The 24,747-nt window shown below is 54.6% G+C and overlaps 2 protein-coding genes across 2 annotated transcripts in view; both read left to right on the forward strand.

Annotated features, from left to right (window-relative positions):
* The window catches only part of SOGA1 (suppressor of glucose, autophagy associated 1), an 82,067-nt gene extending 61,293 nt beyond the window's left edge, over nt 1-20,774 (forward strand). The window contains 10 exon segments of the mRNA XM_038750157.1: nt 1,657-1,752; nt 3,748-3,915; nt 4,016-4,270; nt 8,819-8,899; nt 10,621-10,685; nt 10,766-11,414; nt 11,416-11,490; nt 11,492-11,569; nt 11,571-11,990; nt 15,893-20,774. Coding sequence (XP_038606085.1) covers nt 1,657-1,752; nt 3,748-3,915; nt 4,016-4,270; nt 8,819-8,899; nt 10,621-10,685; nt 10,766-11,414; nt 11,416-11,490; nt 11,492-11,569; nt 11,571-11,990; nt 15,893-16,045 — 2,040 coding nt within the window. The 3' untranslated portion in view covers nt 16,046-20,774.
* The window catches only part of DSN1 (DSN1 component of MIS12 kinetochore complex), a 38,917-nt gene continuing 34,540 nt past the window's right edge, over nt 20,371-24,747 (forward strand). Inside the window, exons 1-7 of the mRNA XM_038750080.1 lie at nt 20,371-20,439; nt 20,643-20,795; nt 21,888-22,010; nt 22,077-22,196; nt 24,008-24,208; nt 24,337-24,394; nt 24,524-24,746. Coding sequence (XP_038606008.1) covers nt 20,371-20,439; nt 20,643-20,795; nt 21,888-22,010; nt 22,077-22,196; nt 24,008-24,208; nt 24,337-24,394; nt 24,524-24,746 — 947 coding nt within the window. The remainder of the gene's footprint in view (nt 20,440-20,642; nt 20,796-21,887; nt 22,011-22,076; nt 22,197-24,007; nt 24,209-24,336; nt 24,395-24,523; nt 24,747) is intronic.

The raw sequence follows: 24,747 nt of genomic DNA on the forward strand, positions 1-24,747 counted from the left end.
GCTCTTTCCACTAAGAGACCACCACTCCCCTGATCATCGTAAGATCATTTTGCCCGCAGTAAGCTCAATTAATAATGATAATTTAACCCACGACCTCTGACTCCCGAGCCCGGGCTCTTTCCACTAAGAGACCACCACTCCCCTGATCATCGTAATAACGATCATTTTGCCTGCAGTAAGCTCAATTCATAATGATAATTTAACCCACGACCTCTGACTCCCGAGCCCGGGCTCTTTCCACTAAGAGACCACCACTCCCCTGATCATCGCAATAATAATCATTTTGCCCGCAATAAGCTCAATTAATAATGATAATTTAACCCACGACCTCTGACTCCCGAGCCTGGGCTCTTTCCACTAAGAGACCACCACTCCCCTGATCATCGTAATATAACGATCATTTTGCCCGCAGTAAGCTCAATTAATAATGACAATTTAACCCATGACCTCTGACTCCCGAGCCCGGGCTCTTTCCACTAAGAGACCACCACTCCCCTGATCATCGCAATAATGATCATTTTGCCCGCAGTAAGCTCAATTAATAATGATAATTTAACCCACGACCTCTGACTCCCGAGCCCGGGCTCTTTCCACTAAAAGACCACCACTCCCCTGATCATGGCAATAATGATCATTTTGCCCGCAGTAAGCTCAATTAATAATAATAATGGCATTTGTTAAGCACTTACTATGTGCAAAGCACCGTTCTAAGCGCTGGGGGGAATACAAGGTGATCAGGTTGTCCCGCATGGGGCTCACAGTTATCATCCCCATTTTACAGATGAGGTAACTGAGGATCCGAGAAGTTAAGTGACTTGCCCAAGGTCACACAACAGACACGTGGTGGAGCCGGGGATCGAACCCATGACCTCTGGCCCCAAAGCCCGTGCTCTTTCCACTGAGCCACGCTGCTTCTCCAATTAATTATCAATTAATAATGATAATTTAACCCACAACCTCTGACTCCCGAGCCCAGGCTCTTTCCACCAAGAGACCGCCACTCCCCTGATCATCATAATAATGATAATTTTGCACGCAGTAAGCTCAATTAATAATGACAATTTAACCCACGACCTCTGACTCCCGAGCCCGGGCTCTTTCCACTAAGAGACCACCACTCCCCTGATCATTGTAATAATGATCATTTTGCCCACAGTAAGCTCAATTAATAATGATAATTTAACCCACGACCTCTGACTCCGGAGCCCGGGCTCTTTCCACCAAGAGACCGCCACTCCCCTGATCATCATAATAATGATAATTTTGCACGCAGTAAGCTCAGGTAATAATGATAATTTAACCCACGACCTCTGACTCCCGAGCCCGGGCTCTTTCCACTAAGAGACCACCACTCCCCGATCATCGTAATAACGATCATTTTGCCCACAGTAAGCTCAATTAATAGTGATCATTTAACCCACGACCTCTGACTCCCGAGCCCGGGCTCTTTCCACTCAGAGACCCTGATAATCGTAATAATGATCATTTTGCACGCGGTAAGCTCAATAAATACGACTGAATGAAAGAATGATGAATTGATTGAACCCCTCCCCGCCCACGGGCTCACCTCTCGGGATTCCCCCAGCCCCGACCCCTGCTCCCATCCCTCTCCCCGCGGGCGTCCGGCTCCCGGGCCCTGAAATCTGCTGTTTTCAGGTGAGCAGCGTGAAGGAGCTCTACCTGCTGCTTGAAGAGGAGGAGAGGAGCCCTCAGCTCACGGACTGCGTGGGCAACGCCTGGACCCTGAATTCCGTGAGTCGCCCCGTGTCCAAACGGGGGTCCGGGCTACTGGGGCTCATCTCCTGGGGCGGCCCCCCTCCCTCTCCCCGCTTTCGCCGTCGATGCAGGCCCGACAGAGAACCGTCTCTCAGTCATTCATTCATTTAATCACATTTATTGAGCACTTACTGTGTGCAGAGCACTGTACTAAGCGCTTGGGAAGTACAACTTGGCAACATCTAGAGACGGTCCCTACCCAACAGCGGGCTCACGGTCTAGAAGGGGGAGACAGACAACAAAACAAAACATATTAACAAAATAAAATAGAATAAATATGTACAAATAAATAGAGTAATAAATACGTACAAACATATATACATATATACAGGTGCTGTGGGGAGGGGAAGGAGATAAAGGGGGGGGGGATTCATTCAATCGTATTTATTGAGTGCTTACTGTGTGCAGAGCACTGTACTAAGCGCTTGGGAAGTCCAAGTTGGCAACATAGAGAGACGGTCCCTACCCAACAGCGGGCTCACAGTCTAGAAGGGGGAGACAGACAACACAACAAAACGTATTAACAAAATAAAATAGAATAAATATGTACAAATAGAGTAATGAATACGTACAATCAATCAATCAATCGTATTTATTGAGCGCTTACTGTGTGCAGAGCACTGTACTAAGCGCTTGGGAAGTCTAAGTTGGCAGCATATAGAGACAGTCCCTACCCAACAGTGGGCTCACAGTCTAAAAGGGGGAGACAGAGAACAAAACCAAACATACTAACAAAATGAAATAAATAGAATAGATATGTACAAGTTAAATAAATAAATAGAGTAATAAATATGTACAAACGTATATACATATATACAGGTGCTGTGGGGAGGGGAAGGAGATAAGGGGGGATTCATTCAATTCATAAATACGATTGATTGATTGATTCAATCGTATTTATTGAGCGCTTACTGTGTGCAGAGCACTGTACTAAACGCTGGAGAGAAGACAACAACAAACGGACGCATTCCCTGCCCACAGTGAGCTGACAATCTAGAGGGGTCAGCCAGGCAGTTGTATCTAATTGAGCACTACTGTGTGCAGAGCACTGTGCTAAGCGCCGGGGAGAAGACAACACAACAATAAATGGACGCATTCCCTGCCCACAACGAGCTGCCAGTCTAGAGGGGTCAGCCAGTCGGTCGTATTTAATTGAGCACTTACTGTGTGCCGAGCACTGTATTAAGCGCTGGGGAGAGGACAATAAACTGATGTGTTCCCTGCCCACAACGAGCTGACAGTCTAGAGGGGTCAGTCAGTCAATCATATTTATTGAGTGCTTACTGTGTGCAGAGCACTGTACTAAACGCTGGAGAGAAGACAACAACAAACGGACGCATTCCCTGCCCACAGTGAGCTGACAATCTAGAGGGGTCATCCAGGCAGTTATATTTAATTGAGCGCTACTGTGTGCAGAGCACTGTGCTAAGCGCTGGGGAGAAGACAACACAACAATCAATGGACGCATTCCCTGCCCACAAAGAGCTGCCAGTCTAGAGGGGTCAACCAGTCGGTCGTATTTAATTGAGCACTTACTGTGTGCCGAGCACTGTACTAAGCGCCGGGGAGAAGACAACACAACAATCAATGGACGCATTCCCTGCCCACAACGAGCTGCCAGTCTAGAGGGGTCAACCAGTCGGTCGTATTTAATTGAGCACTTACTGTGTGCCGAGCACTGTACTAGGCGCTGAGGAGAGGACAATAAATCGATGTATTCCCTGCCCGCGACGAGTTTACAGGCTAGAGGGGTCTGCGACCTGCTCCGAAGGGGATGCTACCGGGTGTGTGGGAGTTGTGCTGTCTCCCGCCCACCGGGCCACTGCGCGGCCATGGTGGTGGCTTCCCCCGAAGCGGGTTCACGGGAGTCTCCAAGGCCGGGAGAGGCGGCCTCGGGGGTCCGGCGTCCACGTCTGGGGGAGGGGGTCCCCCAGGGCTCACGTCCCCGTCTCCCCCCGTCCCCCTCCCCAGCCCAACGAGTGCGCCCAGACCCTGGCCGACCTGAAAGGGGTCCTGCGGGAGCTGTGCGGGGAACTGGGGGAAGAGCGGCGGGCCGCCTCCGACCTCCGCCAACAGTTCGCCAAGGCCAAGTCCGCCTGGGAGACCGAGAGGACCGAGCTCAAGTGCCACGTGGCCCAGGTGAGGCGGCGCCGGCCCCCTCCCGGGCCCGCCCGCGGCCCGCTTTGCCGTTCCCCCGGCGCGTCCCCCGTCCGACCCTCCCTCCTCGCCGCCCCCGCAGCTGGAGCCGAAGGCCGGGAAAGGGTCGGGGGAGCGGACCCCTCCTGCGGACTGGAAGGCGGCCCAGAAGCGGGAGCGGGAGGAGCACCAGCAGCTGCTGGCCGAGTCGTACGGCGCCGTGATGGACCTGACCACGCGGCTGCAGCGAAGCGAGAAGAACCGCGCCCGCGACCAGGGCGACCTGCTGCGGCGTCTGCAGGAGGAGCGGGCCCGCGCGGACCAACGCCTCCGCGACCTGCAGGCTCAGCTCAGTCGGGTCAGACATCCCCACCCCGCCCGCCTCCCTCATCATCGTCATCATCAATCGTATTTATTGAGCGCTTACTGTGTGCAGAGCACTGGACTAAGCGCTTGGGAAGTCCAAGTTGGCAACATATAGAGACAGTCCCTACCCAGCAGCGGGCTCACAGTCTAAAAGGGGGAGACAGAGAACAAAACCAAACATATTAACAAAATAAAATAAAGAGAATAGATATGTACAAGTAAAATAAATAGAGTAATAAATATGTACAAATATATGTACATCATCATCATCATCAATTGTATTTATTGAGCGCTTACTGTGTGCAGAGCACTGGACTAAGCGCTTGGGAAGTCCAAGTTGGCAACATATAGAGACGGTCCCTACCCAGCAGCGGGCTCACAGTCTAGAAGGGGGAGACAGAACCAAACCAAACATACTAACAAAATAAAATAAAGAGAATAGATATGTACAAGTAAAATAGAGTAATAAATATGTACAAACATATATACATCATCATCATCATCAGTTGTATTTATTGAGCGCTTACTGTGTGCAGAGCACTGGACTAAGCGCTTGGGAAGTACAGGTTGGCAACATATAGAGACAGTCCCTACCCAGCAGTGGGCTCACAGTCTAAAAGGGGGAGACAGAGAACAAAACCAAACATACTAACAAAATAAAATAAATAGAATAGATACGTACAAGTAAAATAAATAAATAAATAAATAGAGTAATAAGTATGTACAAACATATATACATATATACGGGTGCTGTGGGGAAGGGAAGGAGGTAATGCCTCCCACCGTTCATTCATTCGATCGCATTTATTGAGCGCTTACTGTGTGCAGAGCACTGCGCTAAGCGCTTGGGAAGTCCAAGTCGGCCACAGATACGATGACGGGCAACAAAACGAAATGTGGAGACGGGTGTCAAAATCATCAGAACAGATAGAATTAAAGCTATATAATAATAATGATGGCATTTGTTAAGCGCTTACTATGTTCTAAGCGCTGGGGAGGTTACAAGGTGATAGACTGTGAGCCCACTGTTGGGTAGGGACTGTCTATATATGTTGCCAATTTGTACTTCCTAAGCGCTTAGTACAGTGCTCTGCACACAGTAAGCACTCAATAAATACGATTGGTGATGATGATCGGTTTGTCCCCCGGGGGGCTCATGGTCTTCACCCCCATTTTCCAGATGAGGTCACTGAGGCCCAGAGAAGTGAAGTGACTTGCCCAGAGTCACACAGCTGACAGTTGGCGGAGCGGGGATTTGAACCCATGACTCCTTACTCTGAAGCCCGGGCTCTTTCCATCGAGCCACGCTGCTTCTCTATATGTACATCGTTAACAAAATAAATAGTAATAATAATAATAATGATGGCATTTATTAAGCGCTTACTATGTGCAAAGCACTGTTCTAAGCGCTGGTAAATAGTAAATATGTACAAGTAAAGTAGAGTAATGAATCTGTACAAGTAAGTATACAAGTGCTGTGGGGAGGGGAAGGAGGTAGGGCAGGGGGATGGGGAGGAGGAGAGGAAAAAGGGGGTTCACCCTGAGCCCCCCAACTCGCCCCCTCAGTTCACTGCCACCCACCCTGGATTCTAATCCACCGCCACATGTCTGCTGTGTGACCTCGGGCCAGTCCCTTCACTTCTCTGGGCCTCAGTTCCCTCATCTGCAAAATGGGGATTAAGAATGTGAGTCCCATGCGCGATGGGGACCCCGTCAAACCCGACTGACCTGTAGCGGGGCTTAGAACAGTGCTTGGTACATAGTAAGCACTTAAAGAGTACCATAATTATCATTTATTATCATTATCATTTATTATTAGCTCACCGCCTTTCCTCCCACCCACAGCACTTTTTTTTTGTTTTGTTTTTGGATGGAACTCGTTAAGCGCTTACTATGTGCCAGGCACTGTACTAAGCTCTGGGATAGATCTAAGCTAATCAGGTTGGACACAGTCCCTGCCCCACATGGGACTCACAGTGTTAGAGAAGCGGCGTGGCTCAGTGGAAAGAGCCCAGGCTTTGGAGTCAGAAGGCATGGGTTCGAATCCTGGCTCCACCGATTGTCAGCTGGGTGACTTTGGGCAAGTCACTTCACTTCTCTGGGCCTCAGTTACCTCATCTGGAAAATGGGGATGAAGCCTGTGAGCCCCCCGAGGGACAACCTGATCACCTTATAACCTCCCCAGCGCTTAGAACAGGGCTTTGCACATAGTAAGCGCTTAATAAATGCCATCATTATTATCACTATGAATGAATCCCGGCTCCACCACATCTGCTGTGTGGCCTTGGGCAGGTTACTTAACTTCTCTGAGCCTCAGTTACCTCATCAGTAGTGGGGGGATTAAGACTGTGAGCCCACCATGGGACAACCTGATCACCTTATAACCTCCCCAGCGCTTAGAACAGTGCTTTGCACATAGCGAGCGCTTAATAAAGGCCATTATTATTATTAATCCCCATTTTTCAGATGAGAGAACTGAGGCTCAGCGAAAGAGCGATCGCGGTCGCTCGGCAGACAAGTGGCGGAGTTGGGATTAAAACTCCCAGGCCCAGACTCTATCCACGAGGTCACGCTACCTCTCCATGTACATCTCTAGAGCTAAATTTTCATTCGGTCATTCGATCGTATTTATTACGCGCTTACTGCGTGCGGAGCACCGTACTGAGCGCTTGGGAAAGTACAACACAGCGAGAAGTTGTTCATTCCTTCATTCAATTGTATTTATCGAGCGCTTACTGTGTGCAGAGCACTGTACTAAGCGCTTGGCTTAGTGTCTATCCCAGTGCCTAAAACAGTGATTGACACATAGTGAGTGATGAACAAATATAATAATAATAATAATGATAACAAAGAACAGGGCCCACAGCCAGAGGTCTGGCCCCACAGGCGATTGTCACAGTGACATTCATTCATTCATTCATTCATTCAATCGTATTTATTGAGCGCTTAGTGTGTGCAGAGCACTGTACTAAGCGCTTGGGAAGTACAAGTTGGCAACATATAGAGACGGACCCTACCCAGCAGTGGGCTCACAGTCTAGAAGGGGGAGACAGAGCACAAAACAAAACTTATTAACCAAATAAAATAAATAGAATAAATATGTACAAATAAAATAGAGTAATAAATCCGTACAAAAATATATACAGGTGCTGTGGGGAGGGGAAGGAGGTAAGGTGGGGGTGGGGGGGAGAGGAAGGAGGGGACTCAGTAGTGACATTCCCTGCCCACAGCGAGCTGACGGTCTAGATTTATATGAGGAAATTGATGTCGGTCTCCCCTTCTAGACCGTCAGCTTGCGGTGGACTGGGCGGGTCAATCAATCAATCAATCAATCGTATTTATTGAGCGCTTACTGTGTGCAGAGCACTGTACTAAGCGCTTGGGAAGTCCAGGTTGGCAACATATAGAGACAGTCCCTACCCAACAGTGGGCTCACAGTCTAAAAGGGGGAGTCAGAGAACAAAACCAAACATACTAACAAAATAAAATAAATAGAATAGATATGTACAAGTAAAATAAATAGAGTAATAAATATGTACAAACATATATACATCATCATCATCATCAATTGTATTTATTGAGCGCTTACTGTGTGCAGAGCACTGGACTAAGCGCTTGGGAAGTCCAAGTTGGCAACATATAGAGACAGTCCCTACCCAACAGTGGGCTCATGGTCTAAAAGGGGGAGACAGAGAACAAAACCAAACATACTAACAAAATAAAATAAATAGAATAGATATGTACAAGTAAAATAAATAAATAAATAGAGTAATAAATATGTACAAACATATATACATCATCATCATCATCAATTGTATTTATTGAGCGCTTACTGTGTGCAGAGCACTGTACTAAGCACTTGGGAAGTCCAGGTTGGCAACATATAGAGACAGTCCCTACCCAACAGTGGGCTCACAGTCTAAAAGGGGGAGACGGAGAACAAAACCAAACATACTAACAAAATAAAATAAATAGAATAGCTATGTACAAGTAAAATAAATGGAGTAATAAATATGTACAAACATATATGCATCATCATCATCATCAATTGTATTTATTGAGCGCTTACTGTGTGCAGAGCAGTGTACTAAGCGCTTGGGAAGTCCAAGTTGGCAACATATAGAGACAGTCCCTACCCAGCAGTGGGCTCACAGTCTAAAAGGGGGAGACGGAGAACAAAACCAAACATACTAACAAAATAAAATAAATAGAACAGATATGTACAAGTAAAATAGAGTAATAAATATGTACATACATATATACAGGTGCTGTGGGGAAGGGAAGGAGGTAAGATGGGGGGGATGGAGGGGGGGCGAGGGGGAGAGGAAGGAAGGGGCTGAGTGTGGGAAGGCCTCCTGGAGGAGGTGAGCTCTCAGTAGGGCCTTGAAGGGAGGAAGAGAGCCAGCTTGGTGGATGGGCAGAGGGAGGGCGGATGACTGCCCCTCTGGGACCTAGTTTGGGGGGCAGGAGGGGTGTTGACTGGTGCTCTTGGATATCATTGATTGGCACTAAATCCCATTGATTGATCTGGGACCCACAGCTGCAGAAGGAGGCGGATTCCTGGGCCCTGAAGCGGACGGAGACGGAGACGGAGAAGGAGAAGGACGGCGGCTGGAAGGAGGTGAGCCGGCCCCGTCCCGTCCAGTAGCTAGCTCTTAGACACGTTCCCTGTCCTCAAGGAGCTTACAGATGAGCGCTTGGAAAGGAGCAGTACCCCGCGGAAAGAGCCCAGGCCGGAGAGTCAGAGGACCTGGGTTCTAATCCTGGCTCCGCCACTCGTCCGCTCTGTGACCTTGGGCCCGTTGCTTCACTTTTCTGGGCCTCAACTGTAAAATGGAGATCAAGTCTCTGTAATCCCTTCTACCAGTTCATTCATTCAGTCGTATTTATTGAGCACTTACTGTGTGCAGAGCACTGACCTAAGCGCTTGGGAAATGCAGTTTCAATTAACAAGCAGCGTGGCTTTGTGGAAAGTGCACGGGCTTGGGGGTCAGAGGTTGTGAGTTCTGATACCGGCTCCCCTACTTAATAATAATAATAATGGCATTTATTAAGCGCTTACTATGTGCAAAGCACTGTTCTAAGCGCTGGGGAGGTCACAAGGTGATCGGGTTGTCCCACGTGGGGCTCACAGTCTTAATCCCCATTTTACAGATGAGGTAACTGAGGCACAGAGAAGTTAAGTGACTTGCCAAAGTCACACAGCTGACAATTGGCAGAGCTGGAATTCGAACCCATGACCTCTGACTCCAAAGCCCGTGCTATTTCAGTTGAGCCACACTGCTTCTCTACTTGTCAGCTGGGTGACCTTGGGCACGTCACTTCACTTCTCTGTGACTCAGTTCCCTCATCTGTCAAATGGGGATGAAGACTGTGAGCCCCACGTGGGACAACCTGATGACCTTCTATCTCCCCCAACGCTTAGAACAGTGCTTGGCACATAGTAAGTGCTTAACAAATACCAATAAATTGGTACAAATAATTGGTACAAATTGGTATAAATACAAATATTATTAACAAATAATATACCAAATATTATTATTATTACAATTCAACAATAAAGAGAGACAGTCCCCGCCCACACCGGGTTGACAGTCCAGACGGCGAGCTTCATGTGGGGTGGGAACTGTGTCCACCCTGATGAACTTGTATCTACCCCAGCGCTTAGAACAGTGCTTGGCACCTAGTAAGCACTTACCAAATACCACAATTCGCGTCATTATTAGAAACATTATTAGAGAAGTAGCGTGGCTCAATGGAAAGAGCACAGGCTTTGGAGCCAGAGGTCATGGGTTCAAATCCCGGCTCCGCCACTTGTCAGCTGAGTGACTTTGGGCAAGTCACTTAACTTCTCTGGGCCTCAGTGTCCTCATCTGGAAAATGGGGATTAAGACTGTGAGCCCCAATGGGACAACCTGATCACCTTGTAACCTCCCCAGGGCTTAGAACAGTGCTTTGCACATAGTAAGCGCTTAATAAATGCCATCATTATTATTATTATTATAAACAGAGAGCACTAGACCGTCAGCTCCTTAAGCGTAGGGATCATGTCTACCCACTCTGCTGGAGTGTACTCTCCCAAGCTCCGCACGCAGTCAGCGCTCGGTAAACACCGTCGTCTGCCCGACCGGGGGCTGGGGGTGACGGCCGTGGAGGTGAGAGGCATCCTCACCCGTCCCCCTCCTCCTCATCATCATCATCAATCGTATTTATTGAGCGCTTACCATGTGCAGAGCACTGTACTAAGCGCTTGGGAAGTCCAGATTGGCAACACATAGAGACAGTCCCTACCCAACAGTGGGCTCACAGTCTAAAAGTCCTCCCCTCCTCTCGTCCCCGCAGACCCTCAGCGAGAAGGACCACGATAAAGAGACGGACGCTGAATTTCAGGGAACCAACTTGAAGAGGTAGAGTCACTTGGGCCTCGCCCCCGCCCTCACCGAGCCCCCCGCCCCCGGGCCTCACCGCCGCCTCCTTCTCTCTCCAGGACCAAGTCCATCTCTTCCGTGTCCGAGTTCGAGAGCCTGCTCGGCTGCTCGCCCTATCTCCCCGGCCAGGGGGACCCCCCGGAGGAGCCGGGGCCGTGCCGGGGGGCCGGGGGCCGGGCCCCGGAGCGGCCCGTCCGGCGCAGCCACACGGCCCCCGACAAGACGGGCATCCGCATCTACTACAGCCCGCCGGTGGCGCGCCGGGTGGGCTCCTCCGCCGCCGCCGCCGCCCCTCCCGGGTCGCGCGACGACCGGGTCCTCGCCGAGCCGGGCTTCCTGTTCACCTCGGCCAGGCCCCGGGGGCCCGGGGAGGCCGACCCGCTGGCCGGCAGCGCCTACGGCCGCTGGCTCTGCGACTTCTCCCGGCAGCGGCAGCTGCAGCAGCAGCGGGAGGCGGCCCCGGCCCCGGCCCCGGCCCCGCTGGGCGAGCTGGACCTGGCCAGCAACCTGAGCGACGACATGAAGGAGATGACCAACTGCGTGCGGCAGGCCCTGCGGTCCGGCTCCCTGGAGCGGCCGGCCCGCAGCGTGGCCTGCCAGACGGCGGGCCGGGCCAGCGTGGCCACCCAGACGGCCCGCATGGTCAGCGTGGGGCTGCAGACGGAGCCCCCCCGGGGGCCGCTGGCCGGGCGGGGCTGGGCCCCCCGGGGGGGCCCCGCTGGGGCCCGGCCGCCCCAAGCCCGCCTCGCCGGCCCTGGACCGCGTCCACGCCCGCATCGAGCGGCCCCTGCTGCCCGCCCAAGGCGGGCTCGCCCCAGCTGCGGCGCCGCTCGGGGCCCAGGCTGGACGGGCCCCGGGAGCGCGGGGGCCGCCTGGGTCCCCCCGCCGCCGGGCAAGCAGAAGGGCTCGGCCTGGGCCCGCTCCACCACCACGCGGGACAGCCCCGTCCTGAGCGGCGTCAACGACGGCCTGTCCAGCCTGTTCAACGTGGTGGAGCACGGCGGCGGGCCCGAGGCCGGCGGCAAGGCCGGGCCGGCCGACGCGAGGGGCCGCCCGGAGCCGCCCCGCTACGGCCTGGTGCAAGAGTTCTTCCGCAGCGTCTGCGGCCGCCCCCCGAGCCCCCCGCCCGCGGCCGAGCCCGCCCCGGACGCCGGGGTCCGGGCCCAGGCCAAGAAAGCGTCGAAGCCCGGCGGCGGGGAGGAGAGCGGGGCCGTCAGCCCGCCGTCCGGCGGGAGAGAGGGCTCCCCGCGGGACCCGGACACTCCCCCGGCCCTCGCCTCGGAGGTAACCGGGACCCTCGGCCGCCCGCGGTGGGGAGGGGGGGACTCCGGGGGCCGCCCTCAGAACCCGAGCCCAACCGGGACCGTAGCCGGGGACTAATAATCACAATAATAATAATGACGGCGTTTATTGTTGCCGACTTGTGCTTCCCCCGCACACAGTAAGCGCTCAATAAATACGATTGATCGATTGATTAAGCGCTTCCTATGTGCCAAGCACTGTTCTAAGCGCTGGGGAGGTTACAGGGCGGTCAGGTTGTCCCACGGGGGGCTCGCGAGGGAGCGGGAGAAGAGGGAAGGAGGGCGCAGTCAGGGAAGGCCTCTTGGAGGAGGGGGCCTTGGATAAGGTTAGAGTCATCTCCCGTCAGACGCCAAGGGGGTCAGGGAGATAGATAGACCAGATCTAGGTAAGGCGATTATTACTATAATGATAATAGTCATGTTATCCGTCGGTGGTATTTATTGAGCTCTTACTGTGTGCGGGGCATTCATTCATTCAGTCGGTCGTATTTATTGAGCGGGGGTATTGACTGGGGTATTTACTAAGCATCGGCTCTGTGCCGAGGACTGTACTAAGCGCCGAAGGACAAGATAATCAGGTCGGACACGGGGCCCACAGTCTTAGCGGGAGGGAGAACGGTTATCTTGGACCCGTTTTCCAGGGGAGGAAAAGGAGGCTGGAAAGGTTAAGTTCATTCATTCATTCAGTCGTATTTATGGAGCGCTTACTTTGTGCAGAGCACTGTACTAAGCGCTTACAGTCCAGTTGGCAGACTCGATCTCGTCCCTTGAGAAGCTTGTGTTCTAGTGGGAGAGGCAGAAATGAAAAGAAATTACGGGTAGGAGAAACTGCAGGATATAAAGACATGTACATCGCGCTGAGATAATGACAATAACGGCTGGGGTATTTATTAAGCATCAACTCTGTGCCAAGGACTGTACTAAGCGCCGAAGGACAAGATAATCAGGTCGGACACGGGGCCCACAGTCTTAGCGGGAGGGAGAACGGTTATCTTGGACCCATTTTCCAGGGGAGGAAACGGAGGCCTGGAAAGGTTAAGTTCATTCATTCATTCAGTCGTATTTATGGAGCGCTTACTGTGTGCAGAGCACTGTACTAAGCGCTTGGGAAGTACAAGTCGGCAGCATATAGAGACAGTCCCTACCCAACAATGGGCTTACGGTCTAGAAGGGGGAGACGGACAACAAAACAAAACTTGTGGACGGGTGTCAAGTCGTCAGAACAAATAGAAATGAAGCTAGATGCACATCATAAACAAAACAGCTCGGGAGCGTCTAGTATTCATTCAGTCGTATTTATTGAGCACTTACTATGTGCAGAGCACTGTACTAAGCACTTACAGTCCATTTGGCAGACTCGATCTTGTCCCTTGAGAAGCTTGTGTTCTAGTAAGAGAGGCAAAGATGAAAAGAAATTACAGGTAGGAGAAACTGCAGGATATAAAAACATGTGCATCGCGCTGAGGAGATAATGACAATAACGGCTGGGGTATTTATTAAGCATCAACTCTGTGCCAAGGACTGTACTAAGCGCCGATGAACAAGATAATCAGGTTGGACACGGGGCCCACAGTCTTAGCGGGAGGGAGAACGGTTATCTTGGACCCATTTTCTGGGTGAGGAAATGGAGGCCTGGAAAGGTTAAGTTTGTTCATTCATTCAATCGTATTTATTGAGCGCTTACTGTGTGCAGAGCACTGGACTAAGCGCGTGGGAAGTACAAGTCGGCAACATATAGAGACGGTCCCTACCCGACAACGGGCTCACGGTCTAGAAGGGGGAGACGGACAAGGAAACAAAACGTGGACGGGTGTCAAGTTGACTTGGCCAGGGTCGCACGGCAGGCGGGCGACGGAGCCGGGCATAGAAGCCCGGATTCCTGATTCCAAGGCCCGGGCTCTATCCACTACGTCAATCAATCAATCAATCGTATTTATTGAGCACTTACTGTGTGCAGAGCACTGTACTAAGCGCTTGGGAAGTACAAGTTGGCAACATATAGAGACGGTCCCTACCCAACAGTGGGCTCACAGTCTAGAAAGTGGGCTCACAGGTCGTGTTGCATCTCGCCCCCGATGACCCCAGTAGCCAACTGAAGCCTCGGGTTGCCTTCAACGGTCAGGGTGCTGGACTCAGTGATGATGATGACATTTACTAAGCGCTTACTATGTGCACAGCACCTTTCTAAGCGCTGGGGAGGTTACAGGCTGATCAGGTTGTCCCACGTGCGGCTCACAGTCATCATCCCCATTTAGCAGATGAGGTCACTGAGGCCCAGAGAAACGAAGTGACTTGCCCAAAGTCACACAGCTGACAAGTGGCGGAGCCGGGATTTGAACCCGTGACCTCTGACTCCAAAGCCCGGGCTCTTTCCACTGAGTCACGCAGTGGTGCACTTGAGGACTGCCAACCCCCAGGGCCAACGGACCCAAGCGGCTACTAGCGACACGGCCCTTTCGATCGATCGATCGATCGTATTTATCGAGCGCTGACCGTGTGCAGAGCACTGTGATAAGTGCTTAGTGGAGTCCAGTACCGAACAGTGCTCGGCACCAGGACACACTTAACAAGAACCGTAATTATTAGTACATGGGACGGGGACTCCGTCCAACCTGATTAGCTTGTATCTACCTCGGTGCTTAGAGAAGCAGCGTGGCTCAGTGGAAAGAGCCCGGGCTTGGGAGTCAGAGGTCGTGGGTTCTAATTCCGACTCCACCACATGTCTGCTGTATTCATTCATTCATTCAATCGTATATTGAGCGCTTACTATGTGCAGAGCACTGTACTAATCGCTTGGGAAGTACAAGTTGGCAACATATAGAGATGGTCCCTACCCAACAGCGGGCTCACAGTCTAGAAGGGGGAGACAGAGAACAAAACAAAACATATTAACAAAATAAAATCAATAGAATAAATGTGTACAAATAAGAGTAATAATTGTATTTATTGAGAGCTTACTATGTGCAGAGCACTGTACTAAGCGCTTGGGGAGTACAAGTTGGCAACATATAGAGATGGTCCCTACCCAACGGTGGCTCACAGTCTAGAAGGGGGAGACAGAGAACAAAACAAAACATATTAACAAAATAAAATAAATAGAATAAATATGTACAAATAAAATAGAGTAATAAATACATACAAACATATATACGTATATACAGGTGCTGTGGGGAGGGGAAGGAGGTAGGGCGGGGGGGATGGGGAGGGGGAGGAGTGGGCTCAGTGTGGGAAGGCCTCCTGGAGGAGGTGAGCTCTCAGTAGGGCCTTGAAGGGAGGAAGAGAGCTGTATGACCTTGGGCAAGTCACTTCACTTCTCTGGGCCTCAGTTCCCTCATCCGTAAAATGGGGATGAAGACTGTGAGCCCCCCGTGGGACAACCTGATCACCTTGTATTCCCCCCAGCGCTTAGAACGGTGCTTCGCACATAGTAAGCGCTTAATAAATGCCATCATTATTATAATTATTATTAACAGTGCCTGGCAGCAGCGTGGCTCAGTTGAAAGACCCCGGGCTTGGAAGTCAGAGGTCATGGGTTCTAATCCCGGCTCCGCCACATGTCTGCTGTGTGACTTTGGGCAAGTCACTTCACTTCTCTGTGCCTCAGTTCCCTCATTTGTAAAATGGGGATTAAGACTGCGAGCCCCACGTGGGACAACCCGATCACCTTGTATCCCTCCCAGCGCTTAGAACAGTGCTTCGCACATAGTAAGCGCTTAACAAATGCCATTATTAGTATTATTATTAACAAGGACCATAATGATTATTATGTGGGACTATTAATTATTGTGATTATTATTTCCGGGCTGGTAGCCCCACCCCACTCCTAACTGCTCCTTCTTCCCATCTCTCCTCTGTGGGCTGCATCGTCCCGGTCGCCCGTCGCAGGACTCCGTGTGCGGCTGCGGGGCTCAACCGTCGGCCTCCTGCTTCTCCCGGGCCCCGCGGACCCCCGGCCGCCCCGCGCCCTCCCCGTGCCGGCTGCATCCCCCCGACGCCGCCCGGACCACCGACGAGAGGCCCGGCCCCTGCTCTGAGTGACCCAGTCCCCGCCTCCGGACCTCAGGTTGGCCCCGCCGCCGGCGCGGGGGACTGGACCGGATGCCCGCCCGCGGTCCTCGGAGTGACCGTCGCGCCTCGGGGTTCGGATGCCGCCCCGGGCCTCGGATGGGCACGTCCATGGGCCTGGGGGCGAGGGGGGACTGTGCCAGGGAGGATCGGGCAACGCGTCGAACGAGGGGCCCTGACCACCCGCCCCGCTTCCCCGGACCACCCGCCCCTGCCCTGACCCAAAGCAGGGCACCCCAACTCTGTCGGGCACCGTTCGGACAAGGGGGCCCCTTCCCCTGCCCTGGATGCCCGGGGTCTCAGAGGCAGGGAACACCAGCGCGGTGCGGTGACCGCTACCATCGGAAGACCCTGGGAATGGCCGGACTGGGTCCTCCATCCAGCTGGGGAGGCGGGACGGTCCTTCTCTCCGGTTCCCGGGAGGTGCCCGCCCTTCCTTGGTTTCTTCCCGGCGAGGAACGATGGAATTATCGCTTCGGGTACGGCGGGACGGGGGTCCCAAGCATCATCAGCTGGACCCCGCCGTGGGGACCGGCGTTCACTGCCAGACACCAAGCAGCCTGAGGGGGCCGGTTTCCCACCCCTTTCCGGGGCGAGGACCCTTCAAGGTCTCCGACCTGGTATTAATAATTTAACTCACCCGAGATCCTTGGGGTTATTTATTTGGAGTGGAAAGGCATTCCCGCAGTCAGAGCCGTGGAAACCTGGAGGGAGAGCGCTGCTTCGGTCATTTGTTCGGTGTTATTTATTGGGCGCCCGCCGTGTGCAGAGCACTGGATTGGGTACCCACTGGGGGCAGAGGTCCGTACTGGGCACTTTCTGTGTGCTGAGCTCTGTACCGAGCGCCCACTGTGCGCGGAGATCTGGAGTAGGTGCCCACTGTGTGGAGAGATCTGGAGTGGGTGCCCGCTGTGTGCAGAGATTTGGACCGGGCGCCTAGTGTGTGCAGAGCACTGGTCCGGGTGTCAGTGTGTGCAGAACTCGGAGGCGGGCACGTGCTGTGTGCCGCGCTCTGCATCAGGTGCCCGCTTTGGACGGGGCACCTGGGTATGGAGACCGCTGGTCCCGGGCGGATACAGCGAGAGTGAGAGATGGTAGATATTCCCTGCCCACTCCCTCTGGTGCTGCCCGGGAAGGGTCTCAGTGTAACTGTGGACTCCCTTCCCTCCCCCCGGAAGCCTGGGGTCAGTCCATCCAGTCCGTCGCCCCCATCCCCGGACCCAGGGTGGTCCCTTGTCCACCGGTCTCGGCCTGGGGGCTCGGACGACCCCAGCGGGAGGGTCTAGGCCACAGCCGGCCGTCGACCCCCGGCCCCCGGGGCTGGCAGCTTTCGGGCCGCTGGTTTGGAGGTCCCTTCCGCGGCCCCTGCCTGTCCCGCCCACCCGTAGCCCCCGACCGACCGGCACCCCGACAGGTGCACGCACGCACCCCCTTGTCCTTTGGCAAACTCTCCCTCCTGTTCCCGACCCTCCCCAGAGTTCGGCTCCGCAGCCAGGGTTGGGGTTCAGGGTCCTCCCGCAACCGTGGAGACCAAGGCATCGGAGCTTCAGGGATGGGACGGGAGGAAGCAACAGCAGCAGCCCCCCGCCCTGGTCCCCTGCCCCCCGGGGGACCACCCAACCCGCCGCCCGGCAGCCAGTCCGGCCCCACCAGGGCTTCCCGTGGAGGGGATTCGCCGTGTCCACGTATTCTGGGGTTGCCGTTGGTGTCGTCTACGCAGTCCACCTGCGTGTGCTCGGCGAGCGGCCGGGGGCTGACGCAAAACCCCCGGCCAGGGTCAACCCGAGAGGGCTCAAGGCGGTTGGGCCGGAGCAGATTCTGGTGGCCTCAGGACCCCCCACCTCCCCCCGACCCCAGCCTCAGACAAGGAGGGCAGACGGGAGCCTCCGGTTGGGTTTTCGGGTGGCCTTTCCCCGCCAGGACATTCTGGGGGGGTCCCGTCCCCAAGCCACCGCCCCCCACCCTCCGATCACCAGCGGCGGGAGGGCAGGGGGCTGCCCCTCAGGGAATTCCCATCCCGAGGCACCAGACCAGACCCTCCTTGGGGCTGGGGGGTCGTGGGTCCTCCCATCTTGGGCAGCCCCGGGAGAGCCCCCCTCGCCCCCTCAAACACCAGCAATTAGCCCCAGGGTCATCCGCCTTGCGGCCCCTCCATCCGACCACCCCGTGCATCCCCTCACCTCCGCGGAGGGCTGAAAAGGGGCGGGAGAGGAAGGAGACCCCATCATCCCTCTCTTCCTCCTGTTCATCCCCAGCCTCCCTTCTCTTTCATCCCTCCCAACTCCTCCTCTTCCTCCTCCTTCTCTTCCTCTGCCCTCCTCTCTGTGTTCCTCCAGCCTGCCAGAGGACACCCCTCTGAGCCCAAATGGTGCCCCCGAGGCCTCTGGGTCCAGTCTCCCGTGCCCCCCGCCCCCAGCTTGGGACTGCCACCCTACGCGTACCGCACCTGTGTACCCATTCTTCCTCTAGGCCGCCAAAGGCCTGTACACTCACGCTCCTGGCCTCACTCTATAGCCCGTGCACATCATGCACACGGGTTTATCATCTGTGTGCGCTCACCCGGTGTACACGGCGCCCATTCCACACCCTTACTGTTCACCCCGTGTACCCAGCCGTGCCAGCTCCTCGCTTTAGTGTGCTCTCCCTGGGTACCTAGAGCCCACTCCCCGCTGCAGTACACTCGCCCCGTGTACATGACGCCTACTCCTCACCCCGTGAACGCAACACAGCCCTTGCGTGCCCCATTCTGCCCCTGCGCCCTCTATTTTGTATCATTTTCAAGTAAGAAGGACAACGCTCCGCGTAATCTTTGGGCACGCTCGACTGCCCGCGTTTTTTGGGTCAAATGGAGGCACAAACTACTCGTCCCAGCAGCCACTGGGGTAGCGGCTGTGGGGGAGACGCCAGCCCCCGTCCCCCCCTGGCCTCCCGACAGCCCCCCTCCTCCGCCACGGCCCCAACACCCCCAGCGCCTCACCACACCCACCCTCATCCCGCCCAAGGCCCCGAGTCGCAGACCTACCGTCAGTGTGCCTGAGCTGCCGACCGGGCCCTCCTCGGTTTCCCCGATCTTCGGTGTCGTTTGCGTGTTACTGTATTTATTGGTTTATTTATTTGGAGAATTTTGAAGCGCGGAGAAGCCCCTTCAGCCAGCTAAGCTGCCCAAGGCCCCAGCCCGGGCCTGTTGGGCCAGCCCGGGATCGCCCATCCTGGACGGATTTCCGGGCCCAGGGAGGGGCACGGAATGGCCATTTGGACTTTTCTGGGGTCCCGGGGGACACCCACCCTCGCTCACTGCCCTCCATTCAATGCTGCTCCTCTTCCTCCTCCCCACGGAGTCTTGCTCTCCCAGGCCTCCTGACCGACACGCACCTAAACCTGTCTGCCTGCCACTTCTACCCTTCTCAGACTCCTTCCAGCCCGGCCTCACGTCCTTCGGGGGTTGGCGGGATGGCACATGGGCCCGGTGCCCTTTTGCCAACAGAAATGCCCCTTCTGCTGTGTGAGTGGGTGTTTTGGTGCGGGGGGGCGCGTCCTTTAAGCGGCGGCAGGAGCCCCGGGGTCTTCGGGGTGGGAAAGCCGCGGAACCCGGCCTCTCCCGCACCCTCACCCGCCGCCATGGACCTTTGTAGATAAGGACCCAAATCGCCGGGCCCACAGAGCCTCCCTCGCCTCCTTCCCGCCTCCAACCCAAGGGATACGAGGTGGGCGTTGCTTGGTTTTCCGGGCCTGGTGACGGCAACTAGCCACATTGCTGAGGGGAATCCGGGTGGGAGGAACTGAGGGGGCGGGTGGACAGGGACAGAGGGGTGGGCCTCTGACCCTGAAAGCACCTCCCTTTCCCCCCATCCCTGAAAACCCTGAAATATCACCTACAGGAAGGGACGGGGGGCCCAGAAGCCCACTGACTCAGCGGAGTGGGGAGGGGGTCAGTCATATCTACTGAGCACTTACTGTGTGCGGAGCACCGTGCTAAGCGCTTGGACCAGTCCATGTAACAGACACATTCCCTGCCCACGGTCCGCGCCCTTGGGAGCCCGGTGGGCTTCTTCAGTTCTTTAACCAACGGCATCTCCCGAGCACCTACTGCGTACAGAGCACTACGCCGAGAGCTCGCGGGATGACGGGGGGAGAAGAGATGACCCCTGCCCTCCGGGGGCTCACCGTCCCGCTCTTCCGGGGTCACAAGGACACCCAGGGGGAGGCCGCAACTGGGGAAGGGGCACGGGGAGGGGGAGGCCTCACTCTCCTCCCGTCACACGCCTCGTCCCCACCTCCTCCCACCCCAACCCACCACCATGGTGCCAGCAAATCGGTTTGGGGCCTACCACCAGGCCTGCCGTCTCGCCAAGAGGACCAACACAACTGTGACAGACACACACACACTGTCTCCCACCCTTTCTCTCTACCTCTTTTGTCTTCCCTCTTCTGTCTCCCCCCACCTTTCTCCCTCCCTCCGTCGCTCTCTTTTTCTGTGTGTCTCTGTCCCTCTCCCCCCCCGCAACTTCCAACTGGGGTCTTTGGAGAGGACCCCTTCCCCCGCCAATCCCCACCCCGTGTCCCTGCCCAGGATAAGGGGACGACATTTGAAGCGAGCGGTCCCCTCTTCCCCGACCAGCGCCGCCACTGTAGTCGGCAGGGGCTTTCCGACCCGCCGTTCCTGAAAGGTTTTTCCTGGTTGTACAGCTGCAATAAAGGACTTCCCGTCAGCTGGTCATGTGCTGTGAGTTTGTGTGTGTGCGTGGTGGGGGGTGGCAGGGTGCCCCCTCAACCAGTGCTATTTATTGAGCACTTAACGGATAAAGAGCACTGGGCCAAGTGGTGGGATTGATGATGATGATGAGAGTCCAATGCAACAGAGTTCATTCAATCGTACTTGAGTGCTTACTCTTCATTCATTCATTCAATCATATTTATTGAGCGCTTACTGTGTGCAGAGCACTGGACTAAGCGCTTGGGAAGTACAATTCGGCAACAGAGACAATCCCTACCCCACAACCGGCTCACGGTCTGGAAGGCGGGAGACAGACAACAAAACAAAAACAAGTAGGCTGGCGTCAATAGCATCAAAATAAATAGAATTATAGATCTATACACATCATCAATAAAATAGAACAACAAATACTGTATGCAGAGCACTGTACTAAGCGCTTGGGAAAGCACAACATTCATTTACTCATTCAATCGTATTTATTGAGCGCTTACTGTGTGCAGAGGACTGTACTAAGCGCTTGGGAAGAACAAGTTGGCAACACAATACAGCAATAAACTGCACAATTCAACACCGCAAAGCGCTCGCAGTCTAGAGACTTTTCCTCTGCTCCTCCCCTCCCCATCGCCCCTACTCCCTCACTCTGCCCTACCCCCTTTCCCTCCCCACCACACTGGTGTATATTTGTACATATTTATTATTCTATTTTATTAATGATGTGTATATAGCTATAATTCTATTTATCTATTTTGATGGTATTGAAGCCTGTGTGCTTGTTTTGTTTTGTTGTCTGTCTTCCTGCTTCTAGACTGTGAGCCTGTTGTTGGGTAGGGATTGACATTCATTCATTCAGTCGTAGCTTACTGTGTGCAGAGCACTGTACTAAGCACTAGGGAAGTACAAGTTGTCTCTGTTGCCGAATTGTACCTTCCAAGCGCTTAGCACTGTACTAAGCGGTAGGGAAGTACAAGTTGTCTCTATCTTTGCCGAATTGTACCTTCCGAGCGCGTAGTACAGTGCTCTGCACACAGTAAGCGCTCAATAAATACGATTGAATGAATGAAAACTGCGAGGCCCCCGCCCACGTGGGACGCGCTAATCCAGGCGGGAGAAGACAACGATCAGCCGGCAGGGGGCGCCCTGCAGCCGCCGCGGCGCATGCGCAATAGGGAGAGGACAACGAGCCGCCGGCAGGGGGCGCGCTGCAGCCGCCTCTGCGCATGCGTAGTAGGGAGAGGACAATGAGTCGCCGGCAGGGGGCGCCCTGCAGCTGCCTCCGCGCATGCGGAGTAGGAAAAAGACGACGACCAGCCGGCAGGAGGCGCCCTGCAGCCGCCGCCGCGCATGCGGAGTAGGGAGAGGACAACGAGCTACCGGCAGGGGGCGCCCTGCAGCTACCTCCGCGTTTGCGCGGTAGGGAAAGGACGACGATCAGCCGGCAGGGGGCGCACTGCAGCTGCCTCCGCGCATGCGGAGTAGGGAAAGGACGACGATCAGCCGGCAGGGGGCGCCCTGCAGCTACCGCCGCTCATGTGGACTAATAATAATAATAATAATAATTTTAATATTTGTTAAGCGCTTATTATGTGCAAAGCACTGTTCTAAGCGCTGGGGAGGATGCAAGGTGATCAGGTTTTCCCATGTGGGCTCACAATCTTGATCCCCATTTTACAGATGAGGTAACTGAGGCACAGAGAAGTTAAGTGATTTGCCCAAAGTCACACAGCTGACAAGTGGCTGAGCGGGGATAATAATAATAATAATGATGGCATTTATTAAGCGCTTACTATGTGCAAAGCACTGTTCTAAGCTCTGGGGAGGATACAATGTGATCAGGGTGTCCCACGTGGGGCTCACAGCCTTGATCCCCATTTTACAGATGAGGGAACTGAGGCCCAGAGAAGTGAAGTGACTTGCCCAAAGTCACACAGCTGACAAGTGGAGAAGTCGGGATTATTTATTTATTTTACTTGTACATATCTATTCTATTCATTGTATTTTGTTAATATGTTCCATTTTGTTCTCTGTCTCCCCCTTCTAGACTGTGAGCCCACTGTTGGGTAGGGGCCGTCTCTATATGTTGCCAACTTGGACTTCCCAAGCGCTTATTACAGTGCTTTGCACACAGTAAGCGCTCAATAAATACGATTGATTGATTGATTAGAACCCACGACCTCTGACTCCCAAGCCCGGGCTCTTTCCACTGACAGATCCCTACAGTGGGCGTGGCTTTGGGGGACGGACAATGTCCGTAAACTGTGGGCATCTGGGCTGCCAATTAAGCGCTTACTATGTGCAAAGCACTGTTCTAAGCGCTGGGGAGGTTACATGGTGATCGGGTTGTCCCACGGCGGGTTCACTCTTCATCCCCATTTTACAGATGAGGGAACTGAGGCCCAGAGAAGTGAAGTGACTTCCCCAAAGTCACACAGCTGGCAACTGGCCGAGGCGGGATTTGAACCCATGACCCCTGAATCCAAAGCCCGGGCTCTTTCCACTGAGCCACGCTGTCTCCCCCTTCTAGGCTGTGAGCCCACTGTTGGGTAGGGATCGTCTCTATATGTTGCCAACTTGTACTTCCCAAGCGCTTAGTCCAGTGCTCTGCACACAGTAAGCGCTCAATAAATACGATCAATCAATCAATCGTATTTATTGAGCGCTTACTGTGTGCAGAGCACTGGACTAAGCGCTTGGGACCGTATTTATTGAGCGCTTACTGTGTGCAGAGCACTGTACTTAGCGCTTGGGAAGTACAAATTGGCAACATATAGACAGTCCGTACCCAACAGTGGGCTCACAGTCTGGAAGCGGGAGACAGAGAACAAAACAAAACATTTTAACAATATAAAATAAATAGGATAGATATGTACAAGGAAAATAAATAGAGTAATAAATATGTACAAACATATATACTTATATACAGGTGCTGTGGGGAAGGGAAGGAGGTAAGACGGTGGGGATGGAGAGGGGGACGATTGATTGATTGATTGATTGATTGCCAACTTGTTGGCAATATGTTATGGCAATATATGTTGCCCACTTGTACTTCCCAAGCGCTTAGTACAGTGCTGTGCACACAGTAAGCGCTCAATAAATACGATTGATGATGATCGTTGATTGATTGATTGATGCTAACGGACCGCCGGCAGAGGGCGCCCTGCAGCTGCCAATGCGCATGCGGAGGAGGTGGAGGACAACGACCGCCGGCAGGGGGCGCCCTGCAGCTGCCGCCGCGCATGCGGAGTAGGAAGAGGACAAAGTCGCCGGTAGGGGTCGCCCTGCAGCTGCCGCCGCGCATGCGGAGTAGGAAGAGGACAAAGTCGCCGGTAGGGGTCGCCCTGCAGCTGCCGCCGCGCATGTGGAGTAAGGACAGGACAACGAGCCGCCGGCAGGGGGCGCCCTGCAGCTGCCGCCGCGCATGCGGAGTAGGGACAGGACAACGAGCCGCCGGCAGGGGGCGCCCTGCAGCTGCCGCCGCGCTTGCGGAGTAGGGACAGGACAACGAGCAGCCGGCAGGGGGCGCCCTGCAGCTGCCGCCGCGCATGTGGAGTAGGAAGAGGATAAGGAGCCGCCGGCAGGGGGCGCTCTGCAGCCGCCGCCGCGCATGCGGAGTAGGGAGAGGACAACGAGCCGCCGGCAGGGGGCGCCCTGCAGCTGCCGCCGCGCACGTGGAGTAGGAAGAGGACAACGAGCCGCCGGCAGGGGGCGCGCTGCAGCTGCCGCCGCGCATGCGGAGTAAGAGGAGGACAACGAGCCGCCGGAAGGGGGCGCCCTGCAGCTGCCGCCGCGCATGCGGAGTAGGGCCGGAGCGCGGACTACAAGTCCCGTGGTGCACAGCGGGCGGGGCGCCTGCGCGGCGGCTGCCGCCGGTTTCCCCGCCAAATTCCTCTTGTCGCCGGGCGGGCGAGCCGAGCGGCCGGCCGCCATGGCGGAGGCAGGGGTCGCGGAGCCTTGCTTGGACCGG

The sequence above is a fragment of the Tachyglossus aculeatus genome, chromosome 8 (assembly GCF_015852505.1).
Source record: "Tachyglossus aculeatus isolate mTacAcu1 chromosome 8, mTacAcu1.pri, whole genome shotgun sequence".
NCBI classification, from domain to species: domain Eukaryota; kingdom Metazoa; phylum Chordata; class Mammalia; order Monotremata; family Tachyglossidae; genus Tachyglossus; species Tachyglossus aculeatus.